A 16,393-nucleotide genomic window follows, 5' to 3' on the forward strand; every position below is an offset into this window, starting at 1 on the left:
TTTGGTGAGTCAGCCCATGAGATATATGGGCGGTTTTACCCCAATCGCGTTTAACATTTTGTGGGCGTTCCCAGACATGCAGACTGTCTCTATGCAAGCAACTAATGAGATATTTGAAGATGAAGTGAACAGCATCTCAAAATTTTAAATTTAGTTTTCAAATAAATTGTACTACTGATTTATTTAACCTTTTTCAGTATAGATAAGGCTGTGTTGACCTCAAACAATTGTGCTTTCTATTAATTACAGCATATCTACAGTAATATGGTAAAAGTAGAGTAGGATATTTTCCTAAAAAGTTTCACTAAAACATTAGACAAAATGTATATGAAGGGAATCTGTGAAAATGTATATCTATTTTAAAGACAATTTACCATCAGTGTCCTCATTATGCCATTAACGCAGATGGATCTGACCCCTGGGCCTCTTTGCTCTGTAACGTGGCTAACAGCAGAAAAAATGTGTCTGGTGTATAAAGCGATTATTTAGCCTTTGCCCTCTCTGACTGGAACACTCATTATGAAACATCTCAGCCTGACCTTCACGTCTCGTCTCCTGCCTCTCTGCAGTCAGCGGATGCACGTGTCCACCATGTACGAGCACTGCGTACGGATGAGACACCTCTCCCAGGAGTTCGTCCTGCTGCAAGTCACCCAGGAGGAGTTCCTCTGCATGAAGGCCTTGCTGCTCCTCAGCATTAGTGAGTTCAGCCGCATCACATTCACATTACTGAACGTCAAGCAGAGGTGTCCTCATACAACTGCTATCCTGTTTACCCATTACTAGTGCTGATACCCGTTGAAGCATGCAATAACAGTCTGTCTGTGTGTGCCACATGCTGGCTGTTGTGGGTAGTGCTATTATACTAATTGCTGATACCCGTTGGAGCATGCCATCACTGTACAGTACATCTGTGTGTGTGTGTGTGTATGGGTGTGTGTGTGTGTGTGTGTGTGTGTGTGCGTGTGTGTGTGTGTGTGTGCATGCACTTTGTGCCACTTGCTGGCTGCTGTGGGTAGTGCTATCACTAATTGGCCGTTTTTGCCCATTTAATCGGCCATAATGACCTAATTAAACCTCTGCCGGTACCCGTGCCAAATACGAATGCTGTCAAGCTGATGGTGGCCAAGAAAATGGAAACAGAGATACACATGTAAGATGTATTGAAAATATGTAATTTCATTAGATGTGATTTGCTCCTAGCCTCCTCTTAATTTGTTTCTCAAGTTCAAGTATCTACAATGAAACAGTAACAACAAAACAGCAAGAGTCATTCAGAGTTTCAGCTGACCCCCACGATTTCAACTGTGGGCTCCATTTAAGAAGGCCCGATTTTTTCATACATGTAGCAATCACAATACAATAGTATTTGCCTTAAACCCAAGGTTGTTGTCTGTCAAAAAGGGCTATTCGCGTTCTTGAATGTTGCCATTTTCAATACCATTACATTACATTACATTATTTAGCAGACGCTTTTGTCCAAAGCGACTTACAATATCACAATTTGTCAACAGTACAGAAAACAACTATGCAACACAATCAATGACAGCTAAGATATTTTGATAGACTAGCACCATGTAGGAAGTAGTTTGAGAAGGAATAAGTAACATGTAGCATTAGTAGGTTTGAGAAGGATTTTTTTTTTTTTTAATTAAAGCAGCTACGAGCAAGATTTTCGATTGTTATTAAACAGTCTAAATTTAATATCGATGCATCACATCTTACCTCTAATAGTAGACGAGACCAACGCAGAGTAGTCTCGCTTGAACCCCGAGTGAATCGGCCAGGGTTGTGTTGACGATTAGTCTGTCTGTGGCCGGTGCAGATCAGGAAGTGAAATGAAACGGTTTGCGGCAGCCACTTCGGCCATAACCACAAAATAACAAAGCGAGGCGATCTGGACGGGTGGAGGAGCGGTGCGAAGTTTGGAACTTGACCATAGATTGCAGATACGAAGGGGCGGACATGTGGACTGCCCTGTAGGCCAGTACCAGTGTCTTGAATTTGATGCGAGCCAAGATGGGAAGCCAGTGAAGGTCACGGAAGAGGGGAGTGACATGAGAGAATTTTGGTTGGTTGAACACCGAAGGGGCTGCAGCGTTCTGAATGAGCTGAAGTGGTCGGATGGCTGCGGCAGGTAGCCCAGCCAGAAGAACATTGCAGTAGTCCAGGCGAGAGATGACAAGTGCCTGGACCAGGAGTTGTGTCACTTCCCTTGTGAGAAACTGACGGATTTTGCGAATGTTGTACAGGGAGAACCTACAGGAGCGGGCAGTTGCTGCGATGTAGGCTGTGTTGGACAGCTGGTTGTCAAGGATCACTCCAAGGTTCTTAGCTGTTTGAGAGGGAAACACAGTAGTGTTGTCAATGGAGATGGAAAGGTCGGTGAGGGGATAGTCTTTCCCAGGGAGGAAGAGTAGCTCTGTTTTACCAAGATTCAGCTTGAGATGGTGGGCAGACATCCAGGCACCAATGTCTTTGAGGCATGCAGCGATACGTGCCTCGATTTTGGTGTCTGAGGGGGGGAAGGAGAGGTAGAGCTGAGTGTCGTCAGCATAGCAGTGATAAGAGAAGCCATGAGATGAGATCACATGGCCAAGAGATCTGATATAGAGAAGGAATAGCAAGGGGCCCAGGACTGAGCCCTGGGGCACACCTGTGCTAAGAGTACAGGATCTGGATAGGGATCCTCGCCATAGAATCTGGTATGAGTGGTTAGAGAGATAGGAGGCAAACCAGGGGAGTGCAGATCCTGAGATTCCTAGATCAGAGAGAGTAGAGAGAAGAATCTGGTGGTTCACTGTATCAAAAGCTGCAGACAAGTCAAGGAGGACAAGGACAGAGGAGAGGGATGAGGCCATAGCAGTGTGTAGGGCCTCAGTGACTGAAAGGAGAGCTGTCTCAGTAGAGTGAGAAGCCTTGAAGCCAGATTGTAGAGGATGCAGTAGGTCATTCTGGGAGAGATAGAGAGAAAATTGTTCGGAAGCAGCCCGTTCAAGGGTTTTGGAAATGAATGAGAGAAGAGAGAAGTAGTTCTGGGTGGCAGTAGGGTCTAGGGAGGGTTTCTTAAGCAGTGGCTTGACTCTAGCAGTCTTTAGAGGAGCTGGTAGTTGGGGAGGGAGATGGGAAGTGACAATCAGATACAGGGAGAGGAGTGATAGTGAGGTTGGAAGTGCAGCAGGATCGGGTGAAGACCAGGTCAAGCAGGTTCCCTGCCTTATGAGTGGGTGGAGATAGAGAGAGGGAGAGATCGAAGCATGAGAAGAAGTTAAGGAAGAGGGGAGATTGCAGGGTTACCGCCTGGATGTTGAAGTCACCCAGAAGAATAAGTGGAGTGCCATCCTCAGGAAAGACGGAGAGGAGGGTATCCATCTCATTAAGGACGTTACCAAGCAGACCAGGCGGGCGGTACTGTAGATCACCACAATGTTGAGCTTGACAATACCGAGGTTTTTTTGTCCGTGCCTGTCTTTTCCATTGGAAATGACCGTTGTTCTTCCGCCTCTCTGCTGTGGCTAGGGGTGGAAACCCGTAATTACACATCTGGAAGAACAGAAATTACAGGCTCTGGCATGACAAAAATGGCATGGTATTGAAAACAATGCAATATTTAAGAACACGAATAGCCAGTTTCAACTAACAACAACCTTGGGTTTAAGGCAAGTACTGTTTTATTGTGATTGCTACATGTATGAAAAAGTAGGGCCTGGTGGGGGGGTGGGGCTGTCATCTTAGACCTGAATGAGAGAAACGAATGAGGAGGATCAGTTCTGAGGCTAGTTTCATCCCTGCTGTTGTTGATGTGGAGAACTAATGAAGGTCCAAAATTAAACTAATCGCTATTTAGTGCGCGCGCACACACACACACACACACACACACACACACACACACACACACACACACACACACACACCAACAGTATTTTTTGTTTTGTTTTTACAGTTCCAGTTGAGGGTCTGAAGAGTCAGAAGTACTTTGATGAATTGCGCCTCACCTACATCAATGAACTGAATCGCCTCATCAACTATGGAAGGAAGACCAACTGTTCTCAGAGATTCCACCAGCTCACCCACCTCATGGATTCTCTACAGCCGGTAAGAAACAACATACTTTCAGGTCAACTCTTGTTACATCTAGTAGTACTTGTGTCCTGCATAATGTTTTAAAATGAATATATTAGTTTTCTTTATCAGAGTGCCTGTCATTGTAGGTTAACAAATGTACCTACATGATGCTACCCGACCCGTCTGTGTCTCTCTTCTGTTACAGGTTGTAAGGAAACTCCATCAGTTTACATTTGACCTTTTTGTGCATGCTCAGTCACTGCCGACGAAGGTCAGCTTTCCAGAGATGATTGCAGAAATAATCTCAGTACATGTACCAAAGATCCTGGCAGGTTTGGCCAAACCAATCTTGTTTCATAAGTAGAAGAATTAATGGTCATCTAAAGTGACTCCTCTTGGCTGCCTCCATAAAGTTCAACAAAAGGCTATATACTGTTTCCCTACATCTTCATGTAATAGTACTTAGCCCCATTTTGTAACTATTTTATTTTCTTGTTTGGGTTTGTTCCCCTCCCATTTACACATAATTGAACTGTTTTCTTTAAAAAAATCTTTCTATGGGGGAGTGTTTGTGTTGGAGCAACTGGAGCGAATGTGAATATAACTGGAGTGAATGTGACATGATTGACAATGTATATACAGATCCTTTCCAAAAAATTGGAATATCATGGAAAAGTTTTTCCATAATTCTTTTCAAAAAGTGAAACTTTCATATATTATAGATTCATTACAGACAAAGTGAACTATTTCTAGCCTTTATTTGTTTCATTTTTCATCATTTTGGCCTACAGCTCCAGAAAACCCCCAAAACAGTATTTCAAGAATTTAGAATAGTGTGAAGAAAATCAGCAGTTACTTCTCAGTTATGACTGACTCCAGCCTCAGTCCACTCCCTCTGAATCTCCGCCAAATTTTTGAATGGTCTTTCCTTGACAATCCGCGGAAGCCCACGGTCATCCATGGTATTTCCATGATATTGTAATTTTTTGGAAAGGATCTGTATACTTAAAGTGTAACTAACCCCCAAAACACTTTTTTTCAGCTTTTAACCAATATATATGACTTTGGGGGTGATGTGTGAAGAATTCTGGTCAGAATTTCCACATTTGACACCAAACTGTTGCCATTTTACCATTTGTATCATTTTTCAGCAGCATAACTGCCATAAGCGCCCTCTAAAGGTCGAACACTGCTTTTTTTTTTTCTCAAATGAATGGGAGATTAGGGGCACACTGACGTCACAGTGCCCCCAAAGACTATGGGATTTCAAGATAATTACTCCCCTACCCCCCCTGTACCCTTTTGGCTTCTCAGAACTCCAAGCCTATTACTATTGAAGTTTGCTCTTAAAATACTGAACCAAACGTCGTCAAAGTTGGCACATGTCTTAATTATAGTTAGTTTCCCGCTGAATGTGTCATTACTTTATTGATATCTTACCTGGATAAGCTCGAATGATGATGTTTATATTATCAGTCCGAGTTGCAAGCACTGTCTCCAGCCCAGGCAGGCGGCCAGTCGTACTGTAACATGGACGAGCCCCAAGCTCCGCGGGCGCACGCAGCAGGCCAGCAGCAGCTGGGCTCTCTGTGCTCTGAGAGCAGTCTGATATTTCCGCAAACAAATATGGTCGCAGTTTAGCGCACATGTAAAATATAACGCTATACTACGACGTGACAACGTGACAAAGCTTCTCTAAACACATCGGCTACTATATTTCCCTGCATCCCTCCTACTGAGATTATATCGGTATTGATTTTGGACAGACTGAATGCGCGGAGGAGGAGGAGGAGAAATCTGCAGCTGTGCCCTGAGTAGCCCTGAGAGACACTCGCCTCGCTCCGACTACTGTGCCCGCCTGTGAAAAGCGTCCTGTCCAGTCGCACCTTCGCAAACAGATGCGGGATTCCCTCAATCCTGTACCCAATCTCAGACTGTATTCTCTAAATCGCACACCAGCTATTTCTGTCTGTGTTTGTTTGTTGCTCCGTGAGGTTAGAGCGCCCCATGCATGCAGCAGGCTGTTTCGCCAGCCGGGGTCTGGCAGGAGGGACGAGGCGCAGCCTGCACTGCGCTGAGAGGAAAACCTTTGCACAACTTTTAACAAGAATCACGAAAAGCCCCCAAACTAAAATGAAAAAGGGACTATATGGCAACTTGGACGAGGGAATGACGTAGAGAAATCTCGCATTGTGTTACCCCAGAGCGAGAGGTTTGTCCTATTGTGGGTGTGCTGCTGTTAACGAGCCCATGTCACTTTGCTCTCGTAACGTAATTTGACACCCTGCCATAGAGATACATGGAGAAAAATAATTAAATTTCTAGTTCGCCACTGAATTACCAAATTGATATAACTTTCAACCATTTTCAGATTTTCTGTTTCCATACAGACCAACAGCGTTGGCTAGTTGTTGATATTTATAAAGATATTGGCCCTCTCAAATAAATTATTTTTGAGGCAGTAGGCAAACTGTAATGGCGTCGATTTCCGAAAAAGAATCTTGACTTGAACAGCCAAAGAGTCCGGTATAGACAAGAGCATATGTCATTTCTTGGTTTTTTCCATAGGTATTTTCAAATCACTGTTCTGATACATATCTAGGGGGTTAGTCCCCCTTTAACAAACACAATAGGAAGTAAGAACACAGGTGATGAGAATTTGTTGACAGAAATAAACAAGTACTTATTTCTCATTGTCCTAAATGCTGTAGGCTTTTGCCACATTCAAGTTTCCTCCTTGTAAAAAAATCGTTTGAGTAACTAAACCCCAAACCAAAATATGTGAATTTAGTTACTCTTTAATACAACTGGCCAGCTATTCAAGTGCTTTCAGAAATGATCAAATGTACTTCATAAAAAAAAAGTAGTTCCATGAGGAATCACTCACATCATAGTAGCTTAAAGGGACAGCTCACCCTAAAATCAAAAATACATATTTTCCTTTTTCATTTATCCATCTATATTGTGTTAGTTGCCTGAGTTTAGGAGATATTGGCCCTAGAGATTTCGGCCTTCTCTCGAATACAATGGAACTGGATCGCACTCGGGTTGTGGTGCTCAAAGCGCCCAAAAAATACTTTTAAAAAATCAACAGCAATGTCTCCTTTCCTTCCAGAAATCATTACCTGGTTACTCAAAATAATCCACAGACCTTGTTGTGAGCAGTTTCATTTAGGAACTATTTTCTTTTGACCGAACTACCCCCACTAGCTAGCTGCTGCTACATGTAGGAACTAGCGGGTGTAGTTTGGTCGAAAGAAAATAGTTCCTAAATTAAACGAAATTAAATGAAATGAAATGTCTGGTACCATATGAAACTAGACGACGACCTACAGCATTGATTGGTACCAACCATGTCATAATAGCTTGTCAGTAAGGTAGCTAAATAACACTCCAAATTTAGGCAAAATTTTGGCAATGGAAAAAAAACATTTTCAAAGGTGTCTTCTTTTTCACAGCCTAATGTTGGCAGGTGTGTGTGTGTGTGTGTGTGTGTGTGTGTGTGTGTGTGTGTGTGTGTGTGTGTGTGTGTGTGTGTGTTCGTTTTGAACCAAGCCTTATGTTGTTATTTAGCCTTTCTGATACTACTGTATTGCATGGTTAAATTATCAAATTTTATTTGATCAGAAAATAATTGCTGGTATCCGCAGTGGAAGTGGTCCCTGCAGAAATGTGGTTTGGTAGTTAGTGGTACTTGGTTTGGGAACCCCTGATCTAGATGGATAAATAGCACTACAGGTAAGAAGAAAAATATGTATTTTGGATTTTAAGGTGAGCTGCCCCTCTACCTAGGTAACGACCATAAGTTCTGTGTTCCCACTGCCTGCCTTTGTTTGCTGTAGTATATCTGCGTTGGTACTGTTGTGCCTGGTAAGAGCCATTCAACCAATGACTCTTGTCTACTGCTGAAAATAAGTTATCATGTCTAGTATAGAAAAAATAACTAGAAGTAGCCTACTCATTTAGAAATGTGAGCAAAGCGGCAGTCTAAAAGTAACACCATGAGTAATACACTGTTCTATGCTTGCTTAAACGCCAATCTAACAATATTACTGTACTAAAGTACTTGTTACCGAATGATCACATTCAAAATGTAAAGTATATTACATTTACCCATTTTGCCTTTATAACTGGCCTTTGACTGTGTTTTTAGAATATACTGCATGCTTATTGTCATTCTGCACTGACTTTTTCCTCATCATGTTGGTAACATACTTGTAGAGCTTTTCTTGGCGTTTTACTGGTCATTTTAAAGAATCAACTTAAATATATGTAGTGGGTAAGTTTGTTAAAACAGGTATTTGATTGTCATTTACACAGAGCCTTCAGAAGTGTTCAACCCTCTTGACTTTTTCCCACATTTTGTGATGTTATAGTCTGAATTCAAAACTGATTGTTACCCCCCACTCCCCGATCCCATCATATCATAGTGGATTGTTTTTATTTACATTTATTTTGTACACATTAATTAAACTTAGAAGGCTGATGTGTTTAGTGTCGATACGTATTCAACACCTCGATAGACATTAGTTGGAGTTGGGGCATCCAAATTCCTTTAAATGTCTGAGATTTAAAACTTGACTGGAGTCCAGTGAAAATTGACATGATTTAGAACAAAACACATACTGTAGGTCTGACTCCCAGATGACAGTGACTGTCAGAGCAGAAACTTTATTATGCAGTCCTGGGAACTGTCCGTAGAATTGTAAAGCAAATGCTGAGGTGTTGAGAGTTCACAGGCTCCACCATTAGGAAATGGGAAAAAATATCAATTTTAGTGCCTCCACTCCCCCTACCCACCCCTCAAACCCCGATTCTCTATGACCTTCCTATCCCTAGCTATGGCCACTTCACCCTAGCCCCACTCCCTTCCCTTACCACGGTCCTTCCCACCACCCGGAGCTCCCTATCCACTCCCTCTACTCACCCCTCGAACCCTGACGTTCTATGGCCTTCCTATCCCTAGCTATGGCCCATTTCCCCTAGCCTTGCCCCTTACTGATCACGCCCCCCTGCACCACCCACATCCCCTAGCCACTCCCCCACACACCCCTCGAATCCCGACCGTCTACGACCTTCCTATCACTAGCTACAGCCCATTTTCCCTAGGTCCCTTGGTCAAGGGGGTTGATTACATTACATTGTATACAACTTTGGCTACATGATGCAGTGCAGAGTTTTGAGTTAGACTGAGATAGTGTGACTTTCATTAAATGATATAGAACTGCAGCAGAGAATACGTTCTTTCACTACAACTCTCATTTGCCACCAAATGAGAGTTGGGGGGGGGGGGGCTGGTCAAGGGGGTTAATTACATTACATTGTATACAACTTTGGCTACATGATGCAGTGCAGAGTTTTGAGTTAGACTGAGATAGTGTGACTTTCATTAAATGATATAGAACTGCAGCAGAGAATACGTTCTTTCACTACAACTCTCATTTGCCACCAATTTGCTGCTTCATGCTTACCAAGATAAAAAGGAGAAAGAAAGAAAAAACTCCATGGCTTATTCTGCAACATTCAATGACTTTCAACCTCATTTCATAACTATGTGTAAATTCCAAACTTTTCAACAAACCCATGTTTTGCATGCAACATGTGTTTGCAAAATTGTACAAGTAGTTTGAGCTTTACAAAAAGCAATGCATGGACATCCACTTGTCCCTCTAATTGTCTGTCTGTTGTAAATAGATTGATTGGTAAGCCATTGTTGTCATTCATCATTGTCCAATGTGCAGAACATTTGTCCAAATGCATGATAACATTTTGTCAATGTGCATCGTAAGACTATTACTGACCACTGTATTTTTGTATACAATCCATTCATGAATTTCAATGAATCCTGAAGTTGATATTGCTTCAACTGCACAGATTTTTTTAAACGATCTTCTAACACTATACCAACATTTGTCTTTTTATACAGTATTTGCTATTTAAAGGGCGGGTGTGGTGGGGATAGCTATCGACAAGTACAGGTCATCCATGAGACTTGACCCCACTAGAAAAATTAATTCTACCCTTGACATTAGAATGTAAACATATAGCCACAATAAATATGTCGGTTGTCATTTGAGAAAAGGCTCAAGCAACAGTCCATTACAATGGAAACAACCTGAATGGAATGATAGAATATTTATTGCACTTCACAACTGCAAAAGTAGTTCAGATTTGAACTAAATGGATATTAAGTAAGCACATCGTGCTAATGTTTTGATAAAATTGAGGTTTTAGGTTGGTGACAATCATTCAGTGATCAAGAAAATTGAATCATTTAATTGCAGTCAGCTACAGTGTATTAATGTACACTGTAAATGGACAATATCTGGTATGTGCTGAATGTACTACGTATATATTCCTTTGTACCTGATACAATACCTATGTATATATTGATTAGTTTAATGTCTGTTTTGATGTCTGAACACTTGACTTTGAAAGTCATTGTATGATTTATACCTTTTGTGACGTGTTTTTCAATTTGTGTTTTCTAAAAAGTGTAAACTTGCATCACCTTTTAAGAGCAATTAAAGTAATTCTGACTGCAGATGGGATTATATTGTGTTTGAAAGTTTTTGCATTTCTACAAATTATTTAAGAGTACTATTATTCTTTATTATTCTTTATTTGGATCCCTATTAGCTTCCACAAAGTGGTCGCTAGTCTTACTAGTCTTACACAAGCAAAAAAACAATAAACAGTTTGAAATCACAATAAAAATGTCATATGAATTCGAGCACAAATGAAATGACTCTGCACATAAAACAAAAATAACAGGAACTATACTGTAAATATATAACCCTTTATTTTACAGGTACCCTAGTTACATATTAACTATTTGTAATTACACATGAACACCAAATGTAATTACACAGTAATTACCAATAGTTCTAAATTACGTTCATATGTAGTTACATTGTAACAGACCTGTAAAATAGAGTGAGTCTGTTCAACTGTAGTTCATATGTAGTTACATATGGTACCGGACCTCTAAAGTGGAGTGAGACCGTTCAACTGTAGTTCATATGTAGTTACATGGTACGGGACCTGTAAAGTGGAGTGAGTCTGTTCAACTGTAGTTCATATGTAGTTACATGGTACCGGACCTGTAAAGTGGAGTGAGTCTTTTCAACTGTAGGTCATATGTAGTTACATGGTACCGGACCTGTAAAGAAGCTCCCGGCTGGGACAGAGATTGCTAAAACCCAGTGGTGGATTTGAACCACTGAACTTCTGATTGCAAAGCAGGCGGATTTAACCACTCAGCCACCAGGGCTTTCCAAATTTCAAGGTGGAGTTTAAGAGGATAACTGTATGTCAGTCAGATGTAGTTGCTGTCACTTCATAGCTTTGTTATTATACACAGAGACTTGGGGGAAAATATTGATACTTTATTTAGTTGTAGGTATGATTTTGTCCAGAATTCCCATACAAAAATTCTAATAAAAGTATTGTAGGTATAGAGGTAACAGTGAAACTATAATCAAAATAGCCATTCTTCTACATTCTAATTGTTAGCTTATTGTAAATGAGTCATTTCCCCATCAATTTCCCAATTTCTCAATTTGTTGGGGACCCAGTCGAAGGCCCTCAAAGACCCCTTTGGTCACCAGACCCCCGGATCATCTCTCCCCAAAGTCTATACCACCCCCCCCCCCCCCCCCCCTCCAAGTCTATAAATCCCCTAATCCGCATAAGGGGGGAACTCCCCCCTATTTGCTAAATAAATTGTATGCACTGTGCTCTAGAAACATTTAGTTATATTTAAAGATTTTAAATAAAAAAAGTACATTCTAATAAATTTCTGAATTGTGGTGTAAATAGTCCCATGAGCCATTTACAGCTCATGGGGGGGGAGGCTGGCACAGTCACACTGCAGAAATGCATTCACATTAATCAATATTGCCTGTCTTTCAAGCTACAACTAACAAAGTATCAACATTTTCCCCCAAGTCTATGCTTATAATAACAAAGCTAGGAAGTGACAACTACATCTGACTGACATACAGTTATCCTCCCAAACTCCACTAAGAAAGTTGTAAAGCCCTCGTGGCTGAGGGGTTAAAACCGCCTGCTTTGGAATCTGAAGTTCAGTGGTTCGAATCCACCACTGGGTTTTAGCAATCTCTGTCCCAGGCCAGAGCTTCTTTACAGGTCCGGTGCCATGTAACTACATATGAACTACAGTTAAATAGACTCACTCCACTTTACAGGTCCGGTACCATGTAACTACATATGAACTACAGTTGAATAGACTCACTCCACTTTACAGGTCCGGTACCATGTAACTACATATGAACTACAGTTAAATAGACTCACTCCACTTTACAGGTCCGGTACCATGTAACTACATATGAACTACAGTTGAATAGACTCACTCCACTTTACAGGTCCGTTAAAATGTAACTACATATGAACTACAGTTGAATAGACTCACTCCACTTTACAGGTCTGTTACCATGTAACTACATATGAACTACAGTTGAACAGACTCACTCCATTTTACAGGTCCATTACAATGTAACTACATATGAACTACAGTTGAACAGACTCACTCCATTTTACAGGTCCGTTACAATGTAACTACATATGAACTACAGTTGAACAGACTCACTCCATTTTACAGGTCTGTTACAATGTAACTACATATGAACATCATTTATAACTATTGGTAATTACTGTGTAATTACATTTGGTGTTCATGTGTAATTACAAATAGTTCATATGTAACTAGGGTACCTGTAAAATAAAGGGTTACCTAAATATAATGGAAACACATACTAAGTTGTCACAAACACCCCGCCCAACACTAAAAACAAACAAACAAGGTACAATTGTTATTGCTATTGTGGATTCAAGATTTGTTTTACTGACTTTTTGAAGGAATACCTATTTTTGAGAAAGAAATGTCGATCTTCTGAAAAGTTATGTTCATGCCTGCACTCAAAACTTGGTCGGGAATCTTTTTGCTTTAATTACTGCCTCGATGCCATGATATTTCCATGATATTCAAATTTTTTGGAAAGGATCTGTATATATACAGTATATAGTATATATTATATTATTATTATTATATTTATTATATATATATATATATATATATATATATATATATATATATATATATATATATATATATATATATATATATATAAGCAATATCACATGAGAGGGTGATATTGCTTTTATACGAGTGTGATATTGCTTTTATACAACAGTTCTATTAAACAAAGCTGATTAAAAAAATGACAAAAAGCTGAGAAAATATATGATTTCTCTATTTATTCCTCCGCCAACAAAAATAGTTCCCTCAGCTTTCTGCTTTGCCAAAAATGTAGCCTAATCAGCCTAATTAACTCCAGGCTGTCTACTTTACTACTGTCTACTCTACAGCTGTGAAGCGTTTTGTTGATTAGAGCAGCTGTGAAGCGGAGTGATCTACACACAGTGAAGCGCCAGTGCATTATCATGAAATATTGGCACTGGTAGGATCCCTCTTGTCCAATCAAATTGCCCGGCCGGAACTACCTGTTGTATATATATATATATATATATATATATATATATATATATATATTCTCATTCAAGTGAAACTGCAGTTACCCATAACATTTTTAACATCTGAAGAATATTATAATTGCGATAAGAAAAGTCAGCCACACAGAAGCATGAGGCTATCATTGGGGAACAAATGATTCATGATTCCTTATTCTAATTTATATCCAGTGTCAAAACTGGGGGGGGGGGGGGGGGGGGGTGACGACAAAGAGTTAAAAATCCCTTCAGCCCTCAATCATGCTTCAAGGTTGTGCTGGAAAAAAAAACTTATTTGACAGTAAAGACACAGGAAAGATTTTGAGAGGGGGGGTCAAGACATGCAACAAAGGTCCTAAAACAGGATGAAACAGGAACAGGATGTTGTGGACACACTGTATAGTTATTCGACTCCCAGACAATTGGAGATCTCCGCCTTGGCGCCTACCAATTGTCTGGAGACTTCTCTATACAAGAAGGTAAGTTGCAAATCTATGTCCCTTTGTCACGGTACCAGTGGAAAAGATGCTCTCACCAATTATCCTCCGTAGTGCAGCAAACTGGAGATTAGGGATGGGGCCGATCCGATCCAATATTTGCAATATTTTGCAATTCCATCGCGTGCCGCACAGGGGGCGCTGGCCGTAATTTGCCCATGTATAATAGTATCCTTCTTTGCCTTGTATATTTTCTTAATTTTGTCTGCTTTTTGCAAGGTATATTTAAAAAAATTGGTCTTAAAAAAAACTTTAATTGGCCAAATCTTTGCCTATACTGTATATTCAAGAAAAATATTGGTATCGGCATAATATCGGTATCGGCAGATATCCAAATTCAGGTATCGGATCGGAAGTGAAAAAAGTGGATCGGTGCATCCCTACTGGAGATATATCGAATCACTTTGTAACACGGAGAGCTTTTTAAAACATTGAAAATAGATGTCCCGAGCAACGTTACATTTGATTCCATTTTGTCCATTTACAAGCACACGACCTCTGCATGTCACCGCCCCTTCTGCATGAAGGGCCATTCTAAAGACTTTGGATTGGTTCTGCAATTTTTTTAAACTCTACCCAGTTTTAGCAATGAAAGCTGGGATATTGTCCTCTCTAGTTGAACAAAGCTGTTTGACATCACTGATGACATCATCAGTGATGTCACAATGCCGTGTGTGTGTGTGTCTGTCAGTGGGACAAAACTTGAAACAGAGAACAGAGCCCACATTGCCAAATTTATATAGATAGACTAGGCATCTCACACTTTCGATTCCTAGGCTTCCCCCCCTGCGTGGGCTCGCCCATCCTGCAGCTCGCGCACGGCCTCGCTCGCAGCTCGGCTGCTTCTCTCTCCCTCTCTCGTAAGCGTCAGACTGATGACATCATCAGTGATGATGTCATCAGTGACATCATTACTGAACTATAGCCACAGCATTAGGGCAAATCAGCCTCAGGGCAATTAATCTGCCCTAATTAAAAAATCTGGCTCCATCAGGTCACCCACACGGGTCTTTACACTCCCTGAAAGTTTCAGCCCGATCGCACGTAAAACGGCATAGCTGTGGCCGGATACATTTCTTGAAACAAACAGACAGACAAAACAGAGTCCACATTGCCAAATTTATATGTATGTATGTACTAGGCATCAATTCCGTCCTGCAGCTCGCCCACAGCTCAGCTGCTGCGTGGCCTTGCCTGCCCTATTGCCGCGCGCACAAAAATGTCTCCCCCTCTCTCCTTCAGTCTCTCTCGTGAGCCTCAGACTGATGTCATCATCACTGATGATCAGTGACATCATCACTGAACTATAGCCTCAGCCTAATTAAAAAAATAGAAATCCGGCTCAGTCAGGTCACCCGCACGGGTGCTCTTTACACTTCCTAAAATTGTCAGCCCGATCACATGTAAAACAGCATAGCTGTGGCCGGACAAAATTCTTGAAACAGACAGAGTCCACATTGCCAAATTTATGTAACCCGGTCCCAAAGTGGATAAAGTCAAATTCTTTTCTTTTTCATAAGTTGCATATGTTGTTTTGTTGACATTATACACTGTTGATCTCTCTGATCCCTCTACTGCACTCTGTGAGTCTGTGCCACCTCACTGCACTGACAGCCAATCAGAGCACACTCTCCCTCATAGATAATCTGCCAGGTGCTCCAATTAGTTAGGTGAATGGGGCCTGGTGAGAGGAGAGGTGCTGCAGCAGGTTGGTAGAGGAAAGCTTTTGTTGCATCTAAACTTTCAAACAATGATTGTTAAACATGAGGTTGATGTAAGTCCTTTATTTAACATCATGCTGCAGAACTCTACCGAGCTGGTGGTCGAGGAGACAATGATAAGAGTGCATTGGACTGAATTGGTGAGTGTGATTCATACAAACAATTCAGCCAAGCTGCAGGCATGATGTGATCATGGCAATTTGTTCTAACAATGTTGATGAATTGATTAATTGAATGGTTAACTGTACTTTTTTATTTGTGGTTTAATTAATTATTACTTTATGATGAGCCAATTGGGAGTTAAATAGTCTGGCTTGTTTATTTGACTACAGAGGCCAGGTTTCTAAGCTGGGATCAACTTGATGGCGAGCTAACCCAATGAGAACGAGCCTAGTCTGGAACCCGGAACTCTCAGCAAAACCATCATTGCCGTTGTCAATCATTGTCCTCCCTGGGCGGTAGGACGTAAGGCTGCAACACCACTCTCACCCCATTCATTCTCTCTCACACACACTCTCTACTCAGCACACACCCATTCCCCCTTGGACCTTGACTTCACCCCAATGACATTGAGACTTT

The 16,393-nt window shown here is 41.1% G+C and overlaps 1 protein-coding gene across 1 annotated transcript in view; it reads left to right on the forward strand.

The window, feature by feature from the left end:
- The window catches only part of ar (androgen receptor), a gene marked incomplete at both ends in the record, with an annotated part of 49,804 nt that extends 45,375 nt beyond the window's left edge, over nt 1-4,429 (forward strand). Inside the window, 3 exons of the mRNA XM_083637970.1 lie at nt 574-700; nt 3,944-4,095; nt 4,271-4,429. Coding sequence (XP_083494096.1) covers nt 574-700; nt 3,944-4,095; nt 4,271-4,429 — 438 coding nt within the window. The remainder of the gene's footprint in view (nt 1-573; nt 701-3,943; nt 4,096-4,270) is intronic.
- Between the last annotated feature and the right edge of the window lie 11,964 nt (nt 4,430-16,393).

The sequence above is a fragment of the Poromitra crassiceps genome (assembly GCF_964638095.1).
Source record: "Poromitra crassiceps genome assembly, chromosome: 1".
Classification (NCBI taxonomy): Eukaryota; Metazoa; Chordata; class Actinopteri; order Beryciformes; family Melamphaidae; genus Poromitra; species Poromitra crassiceps.